This window comes from Erythrolamprus reginae, chromosome 3, assembly GCF_031021105.1.
Source record: "Erythrolamprus reginae isolate rEryReg1 chromosome 3, rEryReg1.hap1, whole genome shotgun sequence".
Lineage (NCBI taxonomy): Eukaryota > Metazoa > Chordata > Lepidosauria > Squamata > Dipsadidae > Erythrolamprus > Erythrolamprus reginae.
Genome location: NC_091952.1, coordinates 97,300,017 through 97,325,752, shown reverse-complemented (window position 1 = coordinate 97,325,752; position 25,736 = coordinate 97,300,017). Strand labels below are relative to the sequence as shown.

The following is a 25,736-nucleotide window of genomic DNA, read 5'->3' as shown; positions in this document are numbered from 1 at the left end:
ATCTGTACTCTAAGAGCAAACAGAATATATTGTAATTTCTAGGGTTCCTAATACTAAAAAGCCCAGGAAGTTGTTTATGGAACTCCCTCAATGTGCTAAAGTTTCTTAGCTCAAGGAATTGGATTTAAAAATTGGTTTGTTCTGTGACTTTTCTCTGAAAGTGTGATCTGTATGACGGTAAGACATAGAATGGAGTTCCATATAATATACATGTCTTAAAGCAGTGTTTTTCCACCAGTGTGCCGCGACACACTAGTGTGCCGTGAGACATAGTCAGGTGTGCCGCGAAGCTCAGAGAGAGAAAGAAAACAAAAGAGAGAGAAAGAAAGAAAACAAGAGAGAGAAAGAAAAAAAGAAAGAGAGAGAGAGAGAGAAAGAAAGAGAGAAAGAAAACAAGAGAGAGAAAGAAAGCAAGAGAGAGAGAAAGAAAGCAAGAGAGAGAAAGAGAGAAAGACAGAGAGAGAGAAAGAAAGAGAGAGAAAAAAACAAGAGAGAGAGAGTGAGAAAGAAAAAGAGAGAGAGAGAGAAAGAGAGAGAGAAAGAGAGAGAGAAAGAAAGAAAGAGAGAAAGAAAGAAAGAGAGAGAGAGAAAGAGAGGGAGGGAAGGTGGGAGAGAGAAAGACATAGAGAGAGGTAGGGAGGGAGAGAGAAAGAGAGCAAAAAAGAGGAAGGAAGGAAGAGAGAAAGAAAGAGGGATGGAGAGAAAAAAAAAGAAGGGAGAGAAAGAGGGTGGGAGAGAGAAATAGAGCGAAAGGAAGGAAGAGAGAGAAACATTTTTAGCCCCCCCCCCCCCACTCAATGTGCCCCAGGGTTTTGTAAATGTAAAAAATGTGCCATGGCTCAAAAAAGGTTGAAAATCACTGTCTTAAAGAACCCAGTTATTATTTATTGGACTTCTAGACCATTCAGAAGCCGTGATTCTCAGCCATTTTATGATGGTGCAGAAATCAAGCAAGAGCCAAGGATAAATGTGCACGTAAGAGAGGGGGAGGATGGGAGAAATGTCGAAGATTTTTTTGAGAAATAACTCGTGAAACAATATCCTGTAAAATCTTAACAGGAAAACTGATAAACAAAATAATGTGTTTATGGAAAAAACCTCCTTATGTTTGGTTCCAAAAATAGTGCTTTCTATGATAGGAACATGAGAACTGTGGGAGAACACATTTTTCTTCACTGTTAATATCTTTTTCACTGCTGTGATTAGTTGATGAAATAACATCAATGGGCTATAAGTTGGCATGGAAGGTGCTGTAATACTTGTAGTTTAGAGTTGAAACTCTTGTTGTTAAAGGAGACAATCACACCTTGAGTTTTAGATATGCTCACAAATACATGCATAGCATTTTTGGTTAATCATTCCAATATTGCTAATGTTTTTTTCTATTCCAGCAATGGAAAATCCTGAAGTGCTTGTAGGCAGCTGCAGTACTCAGGATGATGAACATTTATACAATGTAAAACATCATGCATCAATGTGCCAGCTTCTGGAAGATCAGTTAAGAAGAAAACTTAAATTTTTCTTTATGAATCCCTGTGAAAAATTCTGGGCCCGAGGAAGGAAACCGTGGAAGCTGGGCATACAAATTCTGAAAATAGCTATGGTCACTATCCAGGTGAGACACAAAGCTGCAGTACAATTATTACTTACACATTTTTAGCTACTGCTATATAAATTCAAGAAATTATAACCAGTTGAGTGACAACCTCTGATTTACTGCTGCTTTAGTGACTTGTGTTTTTAGAACCATTTGTACGGTTGGTATTTGAAACTTTCAGACCTTAATACAGGCAGTCCTCGACTTATAACCATTTGTTTAGCAACTGTCTAAAGTTACAAGGGCTTGGTCATATTCAGTGGAACCCCGACATAAGAGCTGCTCGACTTAAGAGCTACTCGAGATAAGAGCTGGGAGAGGAGAGACATTTTTTTATTTTATTTTATTTATTACTTGGATTTGTATGCCGCCCCTCTCCGCGATACGAGCCGAGAAGAGCCGGGCTGGCTTACTTTCCTTCCTTCCCGCGCTGATGCAGAGCCACTCGAACAAAGCGTCGCGCCCCTCTGATGCTTTCGGCGGCTTCCGAAGCGACGCTGGGCTCTTTTGCCGCCAAAAGCGTCAGGGGGGCGTGACGCTTTGTTCGAGTGGCTCTGCATCAGCGCGGGAAGGAAGGAAAGTAAGCCAGCCCGGCTCTTCTCGGCTCGTATCGGAGAGGCGGTCGCCTCCCCTGCCGCCCCACTCTGGGGGTCCTTGGCTTCTGCTGGGGGTGGGGGGATCCGAACGCTGTTTTGAATTTCACATTCCGAGTGGCCCAAACGCCAAAGGCGAACTTCCGCACCTCAGGAGTTAGTTCGCAAACGGCGCGGCTGTTTTAAAACATCGCTGCCGGCCTGGGGGGTGAGAGGGAAAGGGGGGAGAGGGGGGAGAGAAAGAGAGATGGAGAGAGAGAAAGAGAGAGGGAAAGGGGGAGAGGGGGGAGAGAAAGAGAGAGGGATAGAAAGAGAGAGAGAGTGAGAGATGCTCAGTGAGCCTTTCTTTGAAGTTGCCTTTCTTTCTTTCTTTCTTTCTTTCTTTCTTTCTCTCTCTCTTCTTTTTCTCTCTTGCTCTCTTGCTCTTTCATTCTTTTTTCTTTCTCTTTCTTTCTTTCTTTCTTTCTCTTTCTTTCTTTCTTTCTCTTGCTTTCTTTCTTTCTCTTTCTTTCTCTCCTTCCTTCCTTCCTTCCATTTCTTTCATTCTCCCTCTATTTTTATTTCTCTTTCATTTTCTTTCTTTCTCTCTTGCTTGCTTTCTTTCTTGCTCTTTTTCTTTCTCTCTTTTACCTTCCCTTCCTCTATTTCTTGCTTTCCTTTTCCTTCCTCCCTTCTTTCCTCCCTCTACAGGATTGGGTGGCAGTGAAGTTACTCTCCCCTTTCATAAGTTTCCTTGCTTCCTTCCTCTGTTCCTGTCCCTTCACCCTTTCTTTCTTTCTTCCTTTCTTTCTTCCTTCCTTCCTTTCCTTCCTTCCTTTCCTCCCTCCATTTCTTGCTTTCCTTTTCCTTCCTCCCTTCTTTCCTCCCTCTACAGGATTGGGTGGCAGTGAAGTTGAATAAATAACTACAGTTTAATGAATAAAAATAAAAGTTTGCCATGTTGATTGTTTTGGGTAAAAAGAGGAAGGAAAGCTCTCAGCTTATCATCTTATTAATAAGTAAAGTTACATTTATTCTTGCAATGTCTTTTTGCATAATTTAGACTAACTTTGTGAGTTTTTTGAGGGCTGGAACCAATTAAAATTATTTACATTAATTCCTATGGGGAAAAGTCGTTCGAGATAAGAGCTGCTCGACTTAAGAGCGCAGGTCCGGAACGAATTAAACTCGTATCTCGAGGTACCACTATAATTAGAATTTGGGCGCTTGACAGCCAGCATGTACTAATGATGGTTGCAGCATCCTAGAAACATGTGACCTGCATTTGCAATCTTCCCAGTTGGCTTCCAACAAGCAAAGTCAATAGGGAAAGCTGGATTTATTTAGCAACCACATAATTCAATCAATTACTGCAGTGATTCATTTAAAAACCATGCCCCCCCCCCCCATTTTTAAAAATAAAATCAGGTACAACTCATGTAATAATTGCCTTGCTTAGCAACAGAAATGTTGGTCATAATTGTGATTGTAAATCAAGGACCATCTGTAAGTATTGAAATGACCTGTGTTCTTACACACTGAATATTTTGGAAGAAAATATTTTTGTCAAGTATTTAGTATTGACAAATTTAATAATATATGTATCTTCATCATATGTTCTCCATCTGTGTTGCAAAAGAACTTTCATAAGTGCCAGCTAACATAGCTATCTCGTTTAGGAATTATAGAACTTTTAGTCCAAATATTTGATGGATGCTGGATTGGGGTAATGAACAGAATAGGCTATTAGTCAAGTAGAGACAATGAACAATATCAAGATTATAGTTGCAGTTTCATTTCATTATTATATATGTCACTCTTCAGCCTTCTACTAATTAAATCCTCATTGTTCACCAACTATAAGGAAATCTGTGTGTTCAGAATATAGTATGAAAATGTCCAATATGAACTATACTAATATTATATTATATTTTTATTCAGCAAAACAGATCCAAGATCAAAAAGAATAAAATAGTCATGATATTGAACTGGGCTAAATTTTAAGTGTAACAAGAATATAGTTACATAAATATAGGAGGAGTCTTTGACCACTGAATGAAAATAAAAGTTGTAAATCGGAGGGATGGTACCCAGCTCTTTTTTCCTATATGTTCAATTCCTGATTTATTTACCTTTCACACTCTCAGGGTAAAATGAAACTACCAAGAGAATGAGTAGGGAATGGTGGTAGAACTACTGTATTTTTCGGAATATACAGATAAGAGGCACCCTTTTCCTCCCTAAAAGAGGCTGAACATTTGGGTGTGACTTATACTTTGAATGTTACTTTTTCAAAGTTTTTTTCCCCAGCCCTAGCAAGGTGCTGACAATCTTCTCTGCTTCCTATGCCCTCCGAAGAAGGTTTTTTCCAGCCCTAAGTCTTTGCAGGCTTGCTTTCATTCCTATCCCCTCTGAAAAAGGCTTTTTCAGCCCTAACCAGAGGATAAAATAATGTGTTCGAGCTGAACTGACTAAGAACACTAACCAGATGAATACCTGATAGGTAGATTCCCCCCCTCTATTTTACTCCCCCGAAACTAAGGTGTGTCTTATACTCCAGTGTGTCTTATACTCTGAAAGATACGGTAGCTACGAATGCTCCATCAATTAAAAAATTTAATGTACTTGTGGTCAGAATGGACTTTTTGAGTATTTTAGCTGAAGAATTCCCTTTCTATTGATATTTTCAGCTTGTAGTTTTTGGTTTAAGCAATCAAATGGTGGTTACATTTAAAGAAGAAAACACGGTATCCTTTAAGCATCTATTCCTGAAAGGCTATATGGACAGCATGGATGACACCTATGCAGTGTACACGCAAAAAGAGGTCTATGACCAGATCTCTTTCGCAATAAACCAGGTAATATTTATCTATCTATCTATCTATCTATCTATCTATCTATCTATCTATCTATCTATCTATCTATCTATCTATCTATCTATCCATCCATCCATCCATCCATCCATCCATCCATCCATCCATCCATCCATCCATCCATCCATCCATCCATCTATCGGCTGTATGTTCCAGCATAAGTCTGGAATGACTCAAGCAATTTTAAACAAACTTGGTACACAGATGATTTACCCTCTGGAAACAAATACTGTGGGAGTAAGACACCCTAGTACCCCTTAGTGTGTGTGTGTGTTCCAGCATAACTCTGAAACATCTGGGCCATTAATGAGAGCGAGTGCAGCGTCCTAGAGTGGACATTGTCTATGATTCACTTCTGTCACAGCTTCCTCTAGAAAGCCAGCCATGACATTTGCCCTCCACTGGGCCAATGGGAAAGCACTTGATATTCCCTTCTCTTGACAGAAGGTGGCCCAAAGTGCCATGATTGTAGAAAGGGTGGGAAAGAGGAGTGCGTTGGAGGGGGGAGGGACAGGGCAGGGGTGATGGGCATGGGGGTAGGGGGAAGAAAGGCCCCTCTCAATGACTCCCTGTTAGAGGCAGACGACGCCCCCTGGTGGATTTGGGGCAAAGTGCCAAGATTGTAGAAAGAGCGGAAAGAAGATCACATGGGAAGGGGAGGGCAGGGGTGATAGGCATGGGAGTAGGGGGCAAAAGACCCTTCTCAATGGCTCCCTGTCAGACAAATGCTTTGAGGTCTATAAATACCCGTGTAGCGCTGGGTTTTCAGCTAGTATTTTATAAAATATTGTACACTGAACCTAAACTAAGCTTGAAAAAGCCAAGTCATTATATGTAAACAGATATGAATGGAAGGAAAATCACATTGGTTTCCTATACCATAGAGCTTGCATTGGCTCTAATGAGGCAAGAGATGCAGACCTTTTAATTCCATAGTAACCTCATGAGATAAAGGTAACACAGGCAATTGGCCCATAAAAATGAGGTTTTCTATGACTGAATCCATTTCACCGAGTTTTATTTGAACCTTAGTCTTTGTAATTCTATTCATGAGATCAATAAATCTGAAAAGCAGGATGTTCCATCGCAGACATTCTCTTGCGTCTCCAATTAGTTCAGTTTTAATTACCAGGCAGCTCCATTAACTGGTTGTACCTTGTTGCTTAGTTCTTACAGCTGCGTGCTAATTCGGTTGGAAATCACGCCTACGAAAAGAAAGGATCAGAAGAGACGCCCATGGCAATATGTCAGTACTTCTACAAGAGAGGAATTATCAGCCCTGGAAATGACACTTTCGATATTGACCCAGAAATTGAAACTGGTGATATACTGAACGACTCAAATCAGATAGATTGTTTCTGTGTGTGAGAGAGAAAGGAGAATGAGAGTGGGGTGGGCGGAGGTCAGAAAGAGAGACAACTTGAGCAAAGTCATAGTGTTTAAAAGCAAACACATAGTAATTTCCAGTATCATTACAATATAATGGGTAGACACTTCAGATGTTTTATTTGTACAGGAAGAAATTCAACTACTGCAGATAGTCCTCACTTAGCAATTGCTTCATTCAGTAACAGTTCAGAGTTACGACAACAGTGAAAAGGTATATTTAAGACCAATCCCTGAACTTGCAGCTATTGCAACATCCATTGTCACCTTCTCAGCTTGTTTCCAAGCAGAATCATTTCCAAGCTTGTTTCCAAGCAGAATCATTGTGGAAAATGGCAGGAAGTCACAAAAGTCATATGCCATTTTGCTTAACAACCTGAGGTGATTTGGTTAATGACTGCACTGGAACTGTCATGGGATGTTTCACTTTATGACTATATCACTTAGTAACTGTGATTAGTAAGTGAGGACTACTTGTACATTAGAGTCTTGTTTAAGTCATGAAAACTGCAGTAGTGGTGCTTCATTTAATTCCTTGCCCCATTTCACTCAAATGATGTCAGCTTCACTCAGACCAAGTATATTCCATATAGACGTACATTGTTTATATCTATGGAGATTCTCAGTCATCCAGGTTATGGTTGTCCTGAAGGTGCTTTTTCAAGAAGTAACTGGACTTTCTGGTTTTTCTTTGAAGATGTTTTGCTTCTCATCCAATAAGCTTCTTCAACTCTGAGCTGAAGAAGCTTCATGGATGAGAAACAGAACATCTTGAAAGAAAAACCAGAAAGTCCAGGTGCCTCTTGAAAAAGCACCTTTAGGGTGTACGTGGTTTAGTTTCCAAGTGGCCTGATACCCTGCTGATAAAAATGGCTGACTCATAGCCCAGTGTGTTGACTTTATTGTATCTGAAGCAGGTTCTTCATACTGGTAATTATTGAACAGAGTTAAGGGTGCATCTACTTGCAAGATACTGTAGTATAATCAAAATTGAAGCAATTGATGTCCCTCATCCACAAAAGTGTCTTGCCAACTCAACATTGCAAACATCACCAACACTAATTGGTGATTCAGGTTCACGGTGAACTATATATTAGGAAAAGTGAGGCAGTGCCCTCAGACTGTAGACATGTGATAGAAAGCATTAGTAACCTGTTGGATGACATAAATGTTTGCTGTGTGGATTATTTTGCGCTCTTACTTTTGCCCTGAAGTATTGAAGAAAATGTCACCTTACAATGCACTTACAAATCCAGTTAGTTTACTTGCCTGAGCCATTCATGTTTATGTGCTTTAGGCAAATACCAAAATATATTGGCTGACTCTACTGGCCTCTGAAACTTTGTGAATAAATTTGAGTGGACAGTCTTAACTGTTCAACATGAATATTGATTACTGAACATATAGAATTATTGGTAGTGTCTGTTATGAGAATTCAGAAGCATTGTGACTTATTTTTGGAGTTTGGAAATAGTGACATAAATAATAATCTCTTAGCGAACTAATGTAGTAAACATATGTGCACAACATTTCCAAACAATACCAAAAGCTGAATTCTGTAAGGATATCTTAGCTTAAACCTCTTGGGTATGAAAGATATTAAAGGACTGTTGACAGATTGAGGGTCTTTTCTTGATATATGTATGCAATTACATGAACCAATGTGTAACATATACAAATAATTACAGTACAAGAACTTTCTGAATTACTGTTTCTTCATTTTATTCAGATGGAAGTAATTCATAACTGCATTGAAACATCATTCTACAGTCATAAGTCGAAGGGCCTGTAACCATAGAAATTAGGGTATTAGGGTACTGATCTGTGGATCAAGTATAAAATTTCCTTTTTGGGTTTATTTTTAACAAGCAGATATTTTCAGGGATTCTTTATCAAATAAGAATTCCCATAAGGCAGAAGTTCAGTAAATATATGCATTAAATTAATGAAAAAACATAGCTGCTTTTTTCTTGCAAGTATGAAGAAAGATTTTACATCTGGTATTATTTAGATAAGACTACTAGTGACCAGATTCCTTATTACTGATTTTCTGTCTTCCTCGTCTTATTAAATATTGAGTATTTTCTATATGCCGTAAAGCATCTGTCTTCCCACAGAGTGTCTTTATGTGGAGCCAATGCTACCTCTAGAAAATGGGACACTGAGGAAGACTCCTTTCAATTTTACTTTGGACTTCCAGAGGTGAGGAGAAATAAAAGTTGCTGGCATTCTTGAACATTTTTGGTAATGGTGAAATAAAGCTCCGGTCTCTGTTCTAGACTTGTAACTCTGACACTCACGTTCAAACTGAAGGCCATTAATCTCCAGACCATTCGACAACATGAACTCCCAGACTGCTATGATTTCACACTAACAGTAAGTACAGAGGTGGAGTCCTTGGAACTTTCTGAGCTTGGTTGTTTATGTGCAGATAAACTAGGAAGCAAGTAAAAAAAATTGAACTGATGAAGACTTGTAATTACCGTATTTTTCGCTCTATAAGACGCACCTGCTGATAAGACGCACCTAGATTTTAGAGGAGGAAAATAGAACAAAAATATTTTGAGCCAAAAAGTAGCTATCACACATGAGCAAGTTCTTGCATCCATAATTCTATCCTTTCTATGTCTTCCTCCCTCTTTCCTCCCTCCCACTTTCCTTTCTATCTTTCCCTCCCTCTTTTCTTTCTATCTCTCCCTCCCTCTTTCCTTTCTATCTCTCCCTCCCTCTTTCCTCCCTCCCTTTTTCCTTTCTATCTCTCCCTCCCTCTTTCCTTTCTATCTTTCTTTCCCCCTGCCTTTCTCCAAGCCCTTCCTTTTCCCTCTCCCTAACTACCCCCTTCTCCCTCCTTTCTATCTCTCCCTCCACCTTTCTCTCTCCCTTCCTTCATCTTTCATTCCCTCTCTCTCCATCCCTCTTCCTTTCTCTCTTCCTTCCTCCCTGTTTTTTGTTCTTTCTCTCTCCCTCCTTCCCTCCCTCTATGTCTTTCCCTCCCCCTTCTTCCCCCCTCTTTCTCTTTCTCTTGCTTTCTTTCCCTGTCTTTCTCTCTTGCTTACTTTCTCGCTTTCTTTCTCATTCTTTCTCCCCTCCTTTCTTTCTCTCTCTCTTTCTCTCTCGTTCACCACGCTGGCAACAGAGAGAAAAAGAGAGAGAGAGAGAGGGAGAGAGAGTGGAGGGCGCCGTTGTCTTCGCCTCTTCCCGACAGCTCTGCAGCGAAGAGGAAACAGTCGCGCCCCGCCTCCCGGGAGCCCAGCCGATTTTTGGAGCTGTTTTGGAGCGTGGCCGGGTACCGTGTCTTCGCTTCCGCGCGCTGCCTCCGCCCGGCCGAAAACAAAACGGCTCCAAAAGTCGGCCGGGCTCCCGGGAGGTGGTGCGCGACTGTTTCCTCTTTGCTGCAGAGCCACACGGAGGCGAAGACACGGTGCCCGGCCACGCTCCGCCTCCCGGGAGCCCAGCTGAAAACAAAACGGCTCCAAAAATCGGCTGGGCTCCCGGGAGGCGGAGCGTGGCCGGGCACCGTGTCTTCGCCTCCGTGTGGCTCTGCAGCGAAGAGGAAACAGTCGCGCACCGCCTCCCGGGAGCCCGGCCGACTTTTGGAGCCGTTTTGTTTTCGGCCGGGCGGAGGCAGCACGCGGAGGCGAAGACACGGTGAACGGTGCTTCGAGACCTCCCCGCCTCCTGAAGCGATTCCCGTAGCCTTCCCAAAGGCTCGGAACCGCCAACGCTCCTCCGGTGCCGCTCTGCCTCCTAAACCTGTGCGGTGGAGGCGTCCCCCGGCCGAGCACTCCCGGAGGCCGAAAGGCACGGCTCTCTTCAGGGTTGGGAAGAGGAGAGGCGGCGACAGAGGCGGGACACTTTTGGTGAGTATATCGCCGCCCCCCCTCTGCTCCAGCGCCTCCCCCCCCTCCCTGCCTGCAGCTTCGCTCCATAAGACGCCGCTGATTTTTCATCCTACTTTGGGAGGAAAAAAACTGCGTCTTATGGAGCGAAAAATACGGTAGTCATTTTCTGAAGGGCAGGTTTGGGATGGGAGAAATGGGCCTAGATTGTGTCAGCTTCTTAAAGTGGACTATTGCAGTATATACATTAGCAACTTAGAAGTAGAGAATGAAGTGAAATGATAACGCTGAAACTAATCAAGAGGCAGGCACCAATGATTTATTGCTTCCAGAGATTTGCCTGCCCACAGCTGCAAATACCCATTTGGTAAATCAGCTATTCTTTGTGTGTGTGTGTCTGTGTCTGTGTCCTACAATTCACATTAATTCTCGCGGTAACTCACCTACTCTTCTTTTAGTTAAGTTCAAAACATAATTCTGTATAGTATTAGCTTTTTGACAATAATATTAACAATAATATTAATACTTTTATTATGCGTGTAACTATATTGTAATTGTACATTTTAAAATTTGTTTCTATTTATTTTTGGTTGACTGTGGCTGGCGATCAACTTGAATACTCCTCAGATGGAAAAGTGCAATAAAACCCAAATAGTGATAAGAATAGCAATATTTCTGAAACAATATTAAAAAGATAGAAGACATTGGGTCATGTTCTCTTGTTAAGTTTTGTTCGAGGATTATTCAGATATAGTCTTCCTTTATTCTATTTCTCCACCTTATTTTTAAACTGCTTAGATTTGGGGGAGAATGGTACACTGACAGAACTAAACTAACTCCAAGCATTTTCTGTTCTCCACTTGCACTGCTTCGGAGAGTCCAACATGGGTTAATCTACAGCCTATTGGAAGGGACTGAGTTAAAAATTAGCATAAATAACCGGTCCAACCCCCATGTTGCCCTCTCTGGGTCAGTCTAAAAAACTCAGTCATAGTGGAGGGACTCATGAGTTTTTCCTCCTATGACTCTTGTAGTCTTGTTGTTTTAGCTTGTACATTTGCTTAACTTTTTACTGTTTTTATTGTTTTATTATAAAGCATATTAAGATATTCACTAACATAAAATTTTTTTCTGTTTGTCTTTCAGAGACTGGATGATGTATTTCGGCAGTTTGGGCCCCTGGTTCTGCGGAGCTATGCCCACTTCTCTTCACCCAGGTCGGAGCCTCTTCCCTGCGAGGGTACAGCTCCAAGGACCGGGCGTCGCCCAAGGAACGAGGTCCCCGGCCTGCGCGGCCATACCTCTGTTCGGAGCGACCATCGGGAGCCGGACACGACGAAAAGAGGATATTTGAATTTCCCGCCAGGGAAGAAAAGCCGTGGCTGGGAAACGAGCCGGCGAGCGGAGCGCCGAGCCAGGAAGCCCGAGAAAGATCATCGCCGTTCGTAACGGCAGCTGTAATGGGCGCGGCCATGACAATAAAGGCGCCAAACACAGGGCGCCGCCATTTTGAGGCTTAGCTCCGGGCCGCCATCTTGGAGGGTTGACGGACAGCCCGATTACCCAATTATATCGCCCGGATGTCCTGTGTAACAGGAAGAGGCGGAACATAATAGCGACGGCCATTTTTACTGACCAAATTGCTCAAACGCAGCTATAATTACCTGCTGGTCTCACGGAGCCTTATAATCATCCTCATGGCCGATCCAGCCCAACAGGGGACAGCTGAGGCCCCGATCACAAAAGCTAAGGAGAAGTCTCACTCTTCCAAGCCCAAGTCTAAATCTTCGCAAACCTCCTCTGCAATGAGAGATGCTGAAAGGCGCATCAAAGCCCTGGAGGAGCAATTGGAGGCGCAAAAGCAAGCTGCCATGCCACAAAATGCACCTATAACAGGTACTACCCCCCCGGGGCTCCCGGAGGGCATGGGATCAGCAACTGATCGGGACTGGTCACCGGATAGGTTTGGGGGTGCATCCCAGGTGGCAGAGCCAACTAGGCCAGAAATTACCAGGCCTTCTTCTTCTTCTTCCCCGGCATGGCACATGGCATCTCAACCAATGCCAACTGCCTCATTCACCCCGACAGCAGCTGGCCTCAGATCCTCCCCAGACACCTGGCAACGCCTGCCACCTGCATTGCAGGACATGATTGCTTCGGCCTATTCCCATGGCATAGTGGCTGGGGCCCAACAACACATGCCCAGTGCCCCCCCTGCTTCGCCTCGCCCTTCTCCATCTGTCCAGAGGAATATATGGGCAGCTCCGGCACCCCCATCTCCCACGCACGAATCCTTTCAGGAGGACATGGGCTTTAGGGAGCATGGTTCTGATCCGGATGATGGCCTATCAGAGGATGAGGGTGTACCTCCAGAACCCCCGGCATATACTGGCCTCTTTAGGCCCTCTATTTTTCGTGTGCTCTTGAACAAGGCTAAGCTAACTATCGCCTCAGATGCACCTGGCAAGCCCGCTGACCAGGCAGCGATCACTCAACCGACCTCAAGGGTACTTACTGAAACCCAGAGGGATGCAGACTGTATACCTGCTCCCAAATTGTTCTTGGACAATGTTAAAAGACCCTGGCAATACCCAGCGGGTGCTCTAGGCCCAACAGTCTCAGAAAGGAAATTCTATGCATTTGAACCAGAATTGGAGAATTTACTGGAATTCCCATCTGTCGATGCCCCTGTAGCGGCTCTTGTTTCTAATGCACTCGTGCCATCAGAGGTGGCAGACGGCCTACGACCAGAAGACCGGAGGGCCGAGAGCATAATCAAAAAGGCCCATCAAATGAATGCATGGGCCCTCAAAGCAGCCTCAGCTGCTTCATTTTTTAACCGGGCGTCGGTCCTTTGGCTGCAAGACATGCTCACGAGATTAGGACCGGAAGATGGCCGCTTGAGGCAAGACCTCAACAAGCTATTAGCGGCAGCAGAGTTCTCCGCGGACGCCACTTTATCGGCATCCCGCCTTTCTTCACGGGCTCTAGCAGCAAATCAGTCGGCTCGACGCTTACTCTGGCTCCGGACATGGCAAGCTGACGCCAAGTCCAAATGGCGTCTGGCTTCAGCCCCATTTGATGGTGCTAAATTGTTTGGTGAATCTCTTGACAAGGTCCTCATAGAGGATAAAGACAAGAAGAAGGTCTTACCCAGAACCTATAGGAGGCAAGACAGACGGACCACACCATACTTCAGACGTCCACCCTTTCGGGCAGAGACCTCCTCCAATGCACCCCAGGTTGGAAGGTCATACACTCAGGGGTCATACTCTCAAACTTCGTACAGAGCAGACAGGGGTGGCTTTGGAGACCGGAATAAACAATTCCAACAATCAAGGAGACCATACAGAGGCTCCAGCAGAGGAGGTTATAGAAGGAACAAATGACTCCATCGAGAACCTTCCTATAGGAGGACGGCTACAACACTTCACCGCCTCTTGGGAAGCCATATCTACAGACTCTTGGGCTCTAAGAACTATAGCTCAAGGTCTCACTTTGGAATTTATTCAGGAACCTCCCAACAGGTTCCTGCAATGCCCAACAACCCTCAACAACCTCAAGAACAACCTTCTGTATCACGAGATCAACCACCTTCTCCAGATAGGCGCCATCGAAAGGGTCCCGTCCCATCAGGAGGGGCGGGGATACTATTCAATCGTGTTCATAGTACCCAAGGCCTCCGGTGGTTGCCGCCTCATTCTAAACTTGAAGCAACTGAACATATACCTCAAATATCGGCGTTTCAAGATGCATTCCCTAAAGACAATATTAGCAGCAATTCGCCAAGGGGATTGGTTAACGTCGATAGACCTCAAAGAGGCCTACCTGCATATCCCAGTACATCAGGATTACAGGAAATACCTTCGGTTTTGCCTCGACAACCAGCATTTCCAGTACAAGGCCATGCCTTTCGGCCTATCATCTGCACCCAGGACATTCACAAAGTTACTGGACATACTCACAGCTCATCTCAGGTCTCGTCCACTACGCCTCATGGCGTATCTGGACGATATCATCATCCTGTCCAAAAGTCCTGGACGGGCTCACCACGACCTAACAGAAACCATGAGGACACTAGAACACCTCGGTTTCTCCATCAATCATCAAAAGAGCCACTTTACACCAACAAGGTACCTACCTCACCTAGGCACCAACATAGACACCACATCCGGCATGGTCTTCCTTTCAGCAGAACGACAAGCCAAGGTCAAAACCTTGGTCACACAGCTACAATGCAACCGTTCTCCGACCTTAGCCTTCCTCTCTCAACTGTTGGGGGTACTCATATCTTGTATAGACATTCTACCTTGGGCCAGGCTCCATGCCAGGCCTCTGCAATGGTTCCTCATTCCCTTTCAGAGGAACAGAACGAGTCACTCGTCCGCATCAGTGACAATTTCGCACGAAGTAAGGAAATCACTTCCTTGGTGGAAGTCATCAGCCCTCACGCAGGGATCACCGTTCCTGCCACAACAGGAGATGACCATAACAACGGACGCGAGCCTCTCGGGCTGGGGAGCGCACTCCGAGGTGGGAGTGGCCCAGGGCCTTTGGACCGAAGAGGAGCTCACATGCCCAAACATCAATTACCTGGAGCTCAGAGCCGTTCACCTGGCTCTCAGACATTTCACTGCACAGGTCAGAGGTCAGAACGTATTGATCCTCACAGACAATGTGGCGACAAGGGCGCACATCAACCATCAGGGCGGCACAAGATTGGGTCGCCTGATGAGGGAATCCCAGTCCCTGTTCAAATGGGCGGAACAACACCTATCATCCTTGAGGGCGGAACACATATCCGGCATCTCGAATCTTCAAGCAGACTGGCTCAGCCGGACCACCATAAATCCGGCGGAGTGGAGCCTGGGCAACGATCTGTTCATGGAGATCATTCACAAATACGGGACACCACAGGTGGATTTGTTTGCCACCCATCACAACAACCAATTGCCCAGGTTCTTTTCAAGGTTCCCCTCGCCGGGAGCAGAGCAGATCAATGCCCTGTCATGCCAGTGGCCGGAGGGTCTGCTATATGCCTTTCCCCCAGTCTGTCTGATCCCAAGGGTAATCAACAAACTGCTGCAAGAACAAGCGGAAATCCTCTTGGTGGCCCCATTCTGGCCCAGGAGGCCTTGGTTCGCAGACTTGATGGGTCTTTCAATTTCTCCCCCCTGGCGAATCCCTCACCACAAGGTGGTCCTGACACAGGGGTCGATTTACCACCCAGACCCTCAGTGGTGGAGTCTTGCCGTGTGGCACTTGAGGGGGAGAGATTGAGGAGAGAACAACTACCGGACAAAGTAATAAATACTATGCAGGCAGCTCGCCGACCCTCCACGACCCGCATTTATCAGGCCACATGGAGGGCATACTGTTTATTTTGTAGAAACCGTCATCAGGACCCACAGGACCCATCCGTAATCCAGATCCTAGAATTCTTACAAGCTGGGTTGGACAAAGGACTGTCACCCAACATGCTTCGCAGGCAGACGGCAGCTATAGCCACAATCCTTAAAATGGACTTTTCTCGCCCAATTTCACAACACCCATGGATTCGGGATTTTATCAGGGGGGCATCGAACATCAGACCCCCCACCATTCACAGATTCCCTACATGGGACTTACCTCTGGTCCTACAGGCCTTGACAGAACCTCCCTTCGAACCCCTAAGAGATATTCCACTTCGTCTCTTATCGTTTAAAACGGCCTTCTTAACAGCAATCACATCAGCGAGGCGAGTATCCGAACTCGCTGCCTTGTCAATCAGACCGGACTTATGCATTTTTCATACAAACAATGTAGTCCTGAGGCCTGATCCTACCTTTTTACCAAAAGTAAACACTGTCTTCCACAGGTCACAAGACATCATCCTTCCGGATTTTTGTGCCAAAGGGTCACATCCACTGGAACTAAAGTGGCACAAGATTGATGTCCGTCGTGCCATCAAAATATACATAAGACGGACAGGTTCCTTCCGGAAAACAGAGGCCCTGTTCGTTTCCTACTTCCCGGCATCCATGGGGAATAAAGTATCCTCTAAGACTGTCAGTTGTTGGATACGCTCCTGCATCGCCATAGCATATAAATCAAGGTCGGCACCAATACCTAGAGGTATCACGGCCCACTCTACAAGAAGTGCAGCCACATCAGCGGCCTGGGCGACACAGGCCCCCCTTGAAGATATCTGCAGGGCAGCAACCTGGACTGCCCCCAATACGTTTATCAAGCACTACCGTTTGGACAGTTTCGCTTCAGCTGAAGCGGCCTTTGGACGCAGAGTGTTGCAGAGAGTTTGCACGGAGTCTGCGCCCCTGGTCCAGCCTTCTCCCTCCCTAATGGTTTAAAGCTTGGGTATATCCCATGTTGGACTCTCCGAAGCAGTGCAAGTGGAGAAGAACCGTTGCACTTACCTGAACGGTCTTCTCGCTGCACTGCAAGGAGAGTCCAAACCCACCCGGCTAACGGGCCCAGGGTCACTAGACGATTCATAGTTGAGTTTGGATTCTGTTGAATCAGTTGAATAAAGTTTCCTTGTTTTTCTAGCACTATGACTTCGTTTTATTATAAGACTGACCCAGAGAGGGCAACATGGGGGTTGGACCGGTTATTTATGCTAATTTTTAACTCAGTCCCTTCCAATAGGCTGTAGATTAACCCATGTTGGACTCTCCTTGCAGTGCAGCGAGAAGACCGTTCAGGTAAGTGCAACGGTTCTTTTCTACAAAACATGCTTTTTATATGCCATCACTGCTTCAAAGTTATACTTCAAGCTAACTATAAGACTTTATGGCTTTTTTGAGAAGAATAGTAGATAGATAAATAGATGGATGGATGGAAGGTAGGTAGGTAGGTAGATAGATATAGATTTTGATTTTATTACCAAGCATTAGGCATAAACTATTCAGATTCTATCTGAACTAATGAGTGTTTAGAAATAAGAATAATAGCATCTTTTCTATCTCCACAATATCTACAGATACTCTTTGATAACAAAGCTCATAGTGGAAGAATTAAAATAAGCCTAGACAATGATATTGCCATCAAGGAATGTAAAGACTGGCATGTTTCTGGATCAAGTAAGCTTAAAAAACATACTTTTGTTATTACTTATTTAGTGCTTATTAGGTTTTATTGAAGGCCTAGTGATGCATGAAGTTAAATATAGTATTTGCTATGTTCTGTAGTAACTATATTTTTTAAAGTATGTTTGTCAACTGAGCACACAATTTGAATATGTGTGTTACATCATTTCACCTATAGTCCTTAAAAAAGTCTCTTTCTATATGGTTAATATTTGAATTACTGGCGAAATTCAAAATTTTTCCCTACCAGTTTGGTGGGTGAGGTTTGGTGGGCGTGGCAAGGAAGGATACTGCAAAATCTTCATTCCCACCCCACTCTGGGGCCAGCCAGAGATGGTATTTGCCGGTTCTCCTAATTAGTCAAAATTTCCGCTACTGGTTCTCCAGAATCTGTCAGAACCTGCTGAATTTCACTTCTGATTTACAGTATATTAGAAGGGAATTCCCCACAATTGGAAATTTGCCCCAAATGCAAATAACTACATACGGTAACTTGAGGGAGGAGGGGTCCTCTTTAGACTACCAAAAGTGTGAAGCATTCATTCCTTTTGATGGCTTTGAATCCTTTAATTATCCACCTTTCCCTGTATTGAAAAATTAAGTAAGATGGAGGCCTCTTCTCCATTATTAGCACTCTCTCAAGGCAATTTCACAAAGAAAATTTCCCCTCAGACACAAATGAGTATGTGTTCTATGAGAGTATCAGGTTAACTATTATGCATAGACAAGTAAATCAATCTTTTTTTTCCCAGTACAGAAGAATACCCATTATATGATGATCTTTGATGGTTTTGTCATACTGACATGTCTTGCATCACTGATTCTCTGCACACGATCTGTAATTAAAGGAATTTATCTACAAAGGGTAAGCTTATGTTTGTCAGTATCTCTTAATAAATTTAATTGCAGCTTTTCAATAGCAATTTCTCTTTTCTTGCCCTCTCACGTATCCTAGGAATTTGTGACTTTTTTCCAACATCACTATAAGAAAGAAGTATCTTTCTCTGATCTAGTGGAATTTGTCAATGGATGGTATATCATGATCATCGTTAGTGACCTTCTTACCATAGTTGGTTCTACATTAAAGATGGAGATACAAGCTAAGGTAAGTGACTTGAATGCTGATTAGATGACCTGTGTTCCAGTTTTGGAAGTCCCAATTGAAATCTTATTGACCAACCTGAATTTTGTTATTTTTATAGTTCACTTGAGTCTTCAACTGGGGAAAATGGTCACATTGAGAAAACTGCTGCTCCAGAGAAGGCATTTTTCTAGCTGTATATTTTATCTATCCATGGTAATATCATTAGAAATTAGAAATGAGCAGTATCTGTGCATATCATCAAAAGTCTATTAATTTGCTGTGCAATGCATTTGTGCTCTTTGTCCACCAGGAAACAGCCCTGACATTTTTAGCCCATTTCTTTTTAATGGAATAAGGTTTACTCACCTCCCAAGAACGGTCTCCTAATCTAGCAGAACTTTATGTCTCCCATCTCAGTGTCAAAAGAAAAGAAAATATGGTATCCCCAAGAGTTAAAATGAATATAAAAGGTCCTTTTTTTATGGGCACCCCAACTGAAATTCCGTTAGTGTAATTTATTGAACATCATCTTAATCTTCATATAGAGTTGACAAGCTATGACGTCTGCAGTATCCTGTTAGGAACTTCCACCATGCTTGTGTGGCTTGGAGTGATCCGCTACCTCAGCTGCTTTAAGAAATATAATGTAAGGATCTTCTGGAACACTCATGCTCTTGGTATTCTTTTCTGTTATTACCTGGCAGTGCTGAATGTCTTTGGAAAGTCTAATGAGCATCTCTGGGTTTTTCTTGGGCCTTGTTTTTCAGCTGCTTATTTTGACTTTCCGTGCAGCATTGCCCAATGTCATTCGATTTTGCTCCTGTGCGGCTATGATTTATCTGGGTTATTGCTTCTGTGGCTGGATTGTGCTGGGCCCATATCATGCTAAGGTACTGTGAGTTGGATGTTTGTCATCTAGTTTTGTATCTGAAGGGTCTTGCGCAAATGTTAACAAAATGAGCACGCTGCCAAGATATCTGAAAGGGCCAGTTTATCACTTTAGTTAGGTAACTATACATGATCACCAGAATATGGAGTTGTCACGTATAGGTATATATTCTGCATTATCTGAGGCATTGATGCACATTAATAAAATATTGTAATATCCAGAGATTTTCAAGGGCTGGTATTGAGTAAAACATGTAACATTTATTTGCAGTTTACTGTATTTGACCAGTATTTTTTAAACAACTTGAGCAAAAAATGGAAATAATTTTCTTTTCTTTTGTCTGTTTGTTCCTGAATATTTGTTCTCTTCTAGTTCCATACCTTGAATATGGTTTCTGAATGTCTTTTCTCTTTGATAAATGGAGATGACATGTTTGCTACTTTTGCAAAAATGCAACAGAAAAGCTACCTGGTGTGGCTGTTCAGCCGGATCTACCTCTACTCTTTCATTAGCCTCTTTATCTACATGGTCCTGAGTCTCTTCATTGCCTTAATTACAGACACGTATGAAACAGTGAAGGTACATAAACATCACTATAGGATGTTACGTTTAATTTTTGAAATGTGAATTTCCAAAAGTTCTGAAATAGTTTTCTGAATATCGAATGATTTTGTTCATTTCATTAGTCTCTTGTGCAAACAGAGATACAGCGATCCCCCGATTATTGCGAGGGTTCCGTTCCAAGACCCCTCGCGATAATCGATATTTCAGGATGTAGTGGTGCGGAAGTAAAAACACCATCTGCGCATGCGCGCCCCTTTTTCCATGGCCGCACATGCGCAGATGGTGGAGTTTGCGTGTGGGCGGCGGGGAAGACCCTTCGGCCGCCCAACAGCTGATCTGCTCCGCAGCGCGGCAGGAGCGAGGAGCCGAAGATGGGGTTTCCCCGTTGCCCAGGCAACGGGGAAACCCTATCTTCGGCTCCTCGCTGCTGCCGCGCTGCGGAGCAGATCAGCTGTTGGGCGGCCGAAGGAACCTTCCCTGGGTCTTCCCGCCGCCCAGGCAAAGGGGAAACCCCAAGATCGCTTGCCGCTTGCCCGTCACCCGCTCGCCCGGCCGCTCGCTTGCCCGTTCGCCCGCCTGCCCGGCTGCTCGCTTGCCGCTTGCCCGTCACCCGCCCGCCCAGTTGCTCGCTTGCCGCTTGCCCGTTCGCCCGCCCGGCTGCTCGCTTGCCGCCCGCCAGCAAGAGGGGGAGAGATAGAGAAAGAGAGAGAAGGAAAGAAAGAGATGAGAGAGGGAGGAAGAGAGTGTGAGAGAGGAAGAAGCAAGATAGAGAAAGAGAGAGAGAAAGAAAGATGAGAAAGGAAGGGAGTGATGTCATCGGGTGGAAAAATCGCGATATAGCGATTCGCAATGATCGGGATCGCGAAACTCGGGGGATCACTGTATTCTACACCTTTGCAAGAATTCAGCATAACATCATGACATCATCATACAAATGACACCGAGCTCTGATAAGTTCATATTTACTGCAAGTAAGCAAAAAAGGGCCATTTGCATGATGACATCATGATGCAGTGTCATCATTTATTCGGTCTATGTCAAACTCACAGAGTCATGTTACCGTCATATAATGTATTGCGATGTTTCCCCCCTTTGCGGAACTGTGGTGGGCTTGGCCTGCGCATAATGCATCCAAATCACAGGCCATCTGTTCGATTTATTCCATAGCTGAGTGATAAGTTTTTTTGTATTTAATTTTTTTTTGTTAGCATGGTTTATCTGGTTCTAAAGAACTGAGCAAGTTCTTTAGAACAACCAAGACTGAAGTTTAAGGCTATAACCTATTGCTTAATTTCCCAACTCTACTTTAATCTGAACTACTATGCTTAATTTCCCTTGGGCAAGAGGACATGTACTATGATAACAGTTGTTTTTCCCTTCCCATTGCCTATAATATGAGGGAATCTCTTCAGAAGATAGTTTGGGTGCTCCAACTTCCTAATGTCCTCTGTAGGCCCTAAAGACAAAAAAAATATGAAAAGCCCTCAAGCACTCTTCTTGATTTTAAGTTAATGTTATGTTTATATTGAATTACAAGGATATTTAATTCAACAGAATTCCTATGATTTTTGTTGTTTTTGATGCAAAGTTGTGTCTAATTCATCGTGACCCCATGGACAACATTCCTTCAGGCCTTCCTGTCCTCTACCATCCCCTGAAGTCCATTAAATCTCACACTGACTGCTTAAGTGACTCCATCCAGCCACCTCATTCTCTACCATCCCCTTATTCCTTTGCCCTCAATCTCTCCCAGAATTAGGTTCTTCTCCAGTGAGTCCTTCCTTCTCATTAGGTGGCTAAAGTATTTGAGTTTTATCTGCAGCATCTGGCCTTTTAAAGGGCAGTCAGGGTTGATATCTAGGACTGACCGATTTAATCGCCTTGCAGTCCAAGGGACTCGCAGAAGTCTTCTCCAGTGCCATATTTCAAAGGCCTTGCTCCCTCTCTATTATTTAATTACTGCCTTAGCAGCCGTCCGCATCTTCAGGTAGCTAACGTACGATTTGACAAAGCAGATTTGGCTCTGGTTAGCTTTCATATTGGAAGTTGAAAAAAATCTAGTGCTGTGGGAGGTTGAAAACCCATCCTGGAAGGTGGCAAAACCACATCACTTTCTTACCATTCCTGGGCAATAAAACTGAATGGATGTATCCATGTAAATCACAAGGGTCCAGAGAAGATGGCTTTGCTCTTTGATTTCAGAATTTTCCTCTTCTCTCATATGAAAAAGTATAATTTGGCAGCATCATTTGGAAGACATCTGAATATTTCCTCCAAGGCTACTAGAGTCTGCCTGGAATCCTGAGGTTCCCCTGTCATTTCTACCAGGGTTTAAAGACCGATAAAATGCAGATTACAAGTCCACCCTAATCTCCCAATCTCATGTGGAAACTTGGGGGAAGGTGGATGAGAAATAGGGTGCAAGAACCTCACTTTTCTACTTATTTAATGGCTTCTAACTCACCAGGAGAAACCTGACCTTTCCTATTTTTCCTCACCCCTCTTTAAAAATTGTGTTTTTCATAGCCATATAATATCCACTGGAGTTGTACTACATAACAACTTTTTTTTTTTAGCATTACCAGCGTGAAGGCTTTCCAGAGACAGAACTTCATTCATTCATAGCCCAGTGCAAAGACCTGCCAAACTCTGGAAGATACAGATTAGAAGAGGACAGTCCTATAAATATTTTCTGTTGTTGTAAAAGGTTGGTGACTAAAGGCCTGGGTGACAGATGCATCATCTGACAGCTTGGTTTCTTCAATATTAAATTAAGTTGACTGCTGTGAGAATAGAAAGCAGGTTAACAGAACATCAGTCTTGAATCTAGTGAAACTGTAGGCACTTTCTCATAAGCCTAGTGACCCTACACTGGTTTGAAAGCTGCTCTAGATTCCCATGATCCCCCAATGTCATAGATCAGAGGTCTTCAAACTTAGCTGGTTGGAGAATTCTGGGAGTTGAAGTCCACAAGTGTTAAAGTTGCCAAGTTTGAGGACCCCTGGTCATAGATAGATAGATAGATAGATAGATAGATAGATAGATAGATAGATAGATAGATAGATAGATAGATAGATAGATAGATAGATGATAGATAGATAGATAGATAGATAGATAGATAGATACCCATTTTTCAGAATTGCAAATGGTTAAAAGTGAAAGCAATTACTGATTTATTTTAAACTTTCTGAGGGTTGAGGAATAAAGATACCAGTGAACCTTTAAAATAATGGTGCATAAAATAACTTTGGTGTCAGTTATACTTTTGTAAAGTGAGCAATTGTGATTATCCCCACTAATTCTTTGGGGTTTTTTAAGAGTACGGTTTCTAACCTTGCACTTCTTATTCAGGGTGACTTATTTTTATTAAAATTATTTTCTTTAGATCAATAGATCTTGTTTGATTTATAAAATGGGACCATTTTGATTTCTTTCTCTTTATTATATTTTTGTGCAGCTGGATAACATCTCTGTACCTTTTCCCCTTCTTTTAGGTCTTAATAAAAACATTGGCAAAAATTGCTGAAAGTAGTTGGAGATTCTGGAGCTGGACAATCATCACAGATTCAGTAAGAAATCATCAAAGAGGAAAGAAAGGAATGAAGGGAAAGAGAGACAAAAAAAGAGAAAAAGAGAAAAAAGAAATAGAGGAAGGAAGGAAGGAAGAAGGAAGGAAGAGGAGGGGGGAAAGGGAGAAAACAGAGAGAGAGAGAAGAGGAAGGAAGCACCACAAACTGTGGTTCTAGACATTGTTTCAGAAGACACTTTGAAACAACACAGCAATTTAGGGCTGGAAGACATCTAGGAGGTCATCTAGTCCAACCCCCTGCTGCAGCAGGAAAGCTTACACTGTCTGGATTATTTTGGTGCCTCTAACAGAGAGAACAATTGCCAGAAAGAAGAAGGAATTTACTAGGACAAGGCTGCCATGCAGAGGAAGGCAGAGATAGTCCTTAACTTATGACCACAATTGAGCCCAATTGAGCGTTGTTAAGTGAGTTTCGCCACATTTTATTCAATCCATGACATCTCTTGGCTCTAATAGTGATGTGCAAACTAGGGAAGTAAATCTGAAGGCATGTGGAATGTTTTAATGTACAGAAGTCAGAGTTAAATGTGTGGCAGAGCGTGAACTCTGGGTATGTTTTTTCCAAACGCAATAAGTGAGATTGAATATGTATAGTTTCAGAAGAGGTGTGTTTGTGTGTGTGCACGCGCATGTACATGCACATACAGTACACATAGTAGATAATGTATATTTTTGTGTGCCTGTATGTAATATGTAAGTCTACATATGGCATATATACATAGGATTAAATAACATAGTTTGCATGCTGAGTAATAGTAAATAGGGAAATTGTATCTCATTGAGGCGAGGAGAGGTCAGACACCCTAACCCTAACTAACCCTTGATGTTAGTGATGTCAAGTTGGCCACCCCGACCCAGTCACATGACCACCCAGTCAAATAATCACCAAACCACCCCACCTCAGTCACATGACCACAAAGCCGCTCCCACCCAGTTATATGACCGACAAGCAACTTCTACAAATTAAGCCACGCCCACAAAATTCTCCTCATCCAAAATTCAAAGCTTCCAAGCACTGTGTGAACACATGAATAGCATGGTCTGAGTGATCAGGGTTTGTTCCTGCTCCTTTTAATACTAAAAGTAGATGAGACCATTAGGTGAGGTCATTTGGCAGGTGTAGTATAGCATTATGTGGTCCCTTATGGGCTCTTTTCTTTCAGCTTAACCTAGAATGAAAGGAACGGAAGGCTTTCTTTGCTGGTGCCCAAATACTAGCTGTCATGGCTGTAGAACCAGGAGCCAGCCCAGAATTCTGCTTTCTAGAAAAATGACTTGGGAGGAAGGCTTCTCCTGGCATGGAGATGTTGTGCTCCATTTCAGGAGGGGTGAGCAGAGCCTGGCTTCTTCCCTTTCAGACAAAGTGGCAAGGGGCTTGTGCTCCTCTCCAGCATCTTTGCTCAGCCGGGGAGGTTACTGCGTAGGAAAGCAAGCAAAGCTTCCTATCCTTGGCACGGTGTGGCTTGATGGTTTGGTAGTGCTGCAGCCTGCTTTGGACTGCCTATGCAAGGCCAGATCCATTTTGGTGGTCCATCCCAGGTACCTTACGGATACAATGGATTTCTGGTGACAGCCTGGTTTACCAGTGATCTTGTTCTCTTGGCACAATTGCTTATGAACAATAAATGTGTGTGGGTGGCTCCTTGGTTTGTTTGTAATAATATTATTATTATTATTATTATTATTATTATTATTATTATTATTTATTAGATTTGTATGCCACCCCTCTCTGAAGACTTGTAAATTTACCTTGTTATTCAAAGTAAATAAATCTGATATGTTTCTGTGGTGTGTGTGTGTGTGTATGTGTGTGTGTATGTGTGTGCAAGTGTCAGGCAATGGCCAGCTGCCAAATAAATGGCTTTTTGAGAATCAAAACCAAACAAACACACCAGTTCATAAGGAGATTTCAAGCTTTATTAAGTACCTGTAGGAGGCAAATTAAATGGAGGAAATATCAAGTCCAAAGATCATTCTATAGTTGCTGGGAACTCCAGTTCCAGCAACAGAGATATTCTGTGGCCCTGGATAAGCCGTGGTCTGGTCTTGCCATGACCCTGGAATTTGGCTGCCAAACTTTAATTAAAAAGTTGAAATTGGATTTCAACTGCAAAGCTCAGAGCTGAAAGGGCAATTTCATGGCCCTTCAATTGAAATCCAGTTGAAATCCAATTTCAACTTTTTAATTAAAGTTTGGCACCCAAATTCCAGGGTCATGGCAAGACCAGACCACGGCTTATAACTGTGAGATGGCCATG

At 43.3% G+C, this 25,736-nt stretch overlaps 1 protein-coding gene across 1 annotated transcript; it reads left to right on the top strand.

The window, feature by feature from the left end:
• Nucleotides 1-1,393: 1,393 nt before the first annotated feature.
• LOC139164288 (mucolipin-3-like) lies at nucleotides 1,394-25,092 on the top strand. Its single transcript, XM_070746257.1, has 13 exons — nucleotides 1,394-1,615; nucleotides 4,860-5,027; nucleotides 6,210-6,363; nucleotides 8,546-8,630; nucleotides 8,708-8,804; nucleotides 17,247-17,346; nucleotides 18,105-18,217; nucleotides 18,308-18,461; nucleotides 18,982-19,082; nucleotides 19,204-19,326; nucleotides 19,698-19,904; nucleotides 22,466-22,596; nucleotides 23,384-25,092. Exons 1-13 carry the CDS (start codon nucleotides 1,394-1,396, stop codon nucleotides 23,388-23,390), a joined length of 1,662 nt encoding a protein of 553 aa, XP_070602358.1. The 3' UTR covers nucleotides 23,391-25,092.
• Nucleotides 25,093-25,736: the final 644 nt, after the last annotated feature.

Coding starts and splice junctions, on each gene's coding strand:
- LOC139164288 (XM_070746257.1), top strand. CDS start 1,394: ATGGAAAATCCTGAAGTGCTTGTAGGCAGCTGCAGTACTCAGGATGAT. Junction 5,028..6,209: donor TCTCTTTCGCAATAAACCAG/GTAATATTTATC, acceptor CTTGTTGCTTAG/TTCTTACAGCTGCGTGCTAA. Junction 8,631..8,707: donor TTTACTTTGGACTTCCAGAG/GTGAGGAGAAAT, acceptor TCTCTGTTCTAG/ACTTGTAACTCTGACACTCA.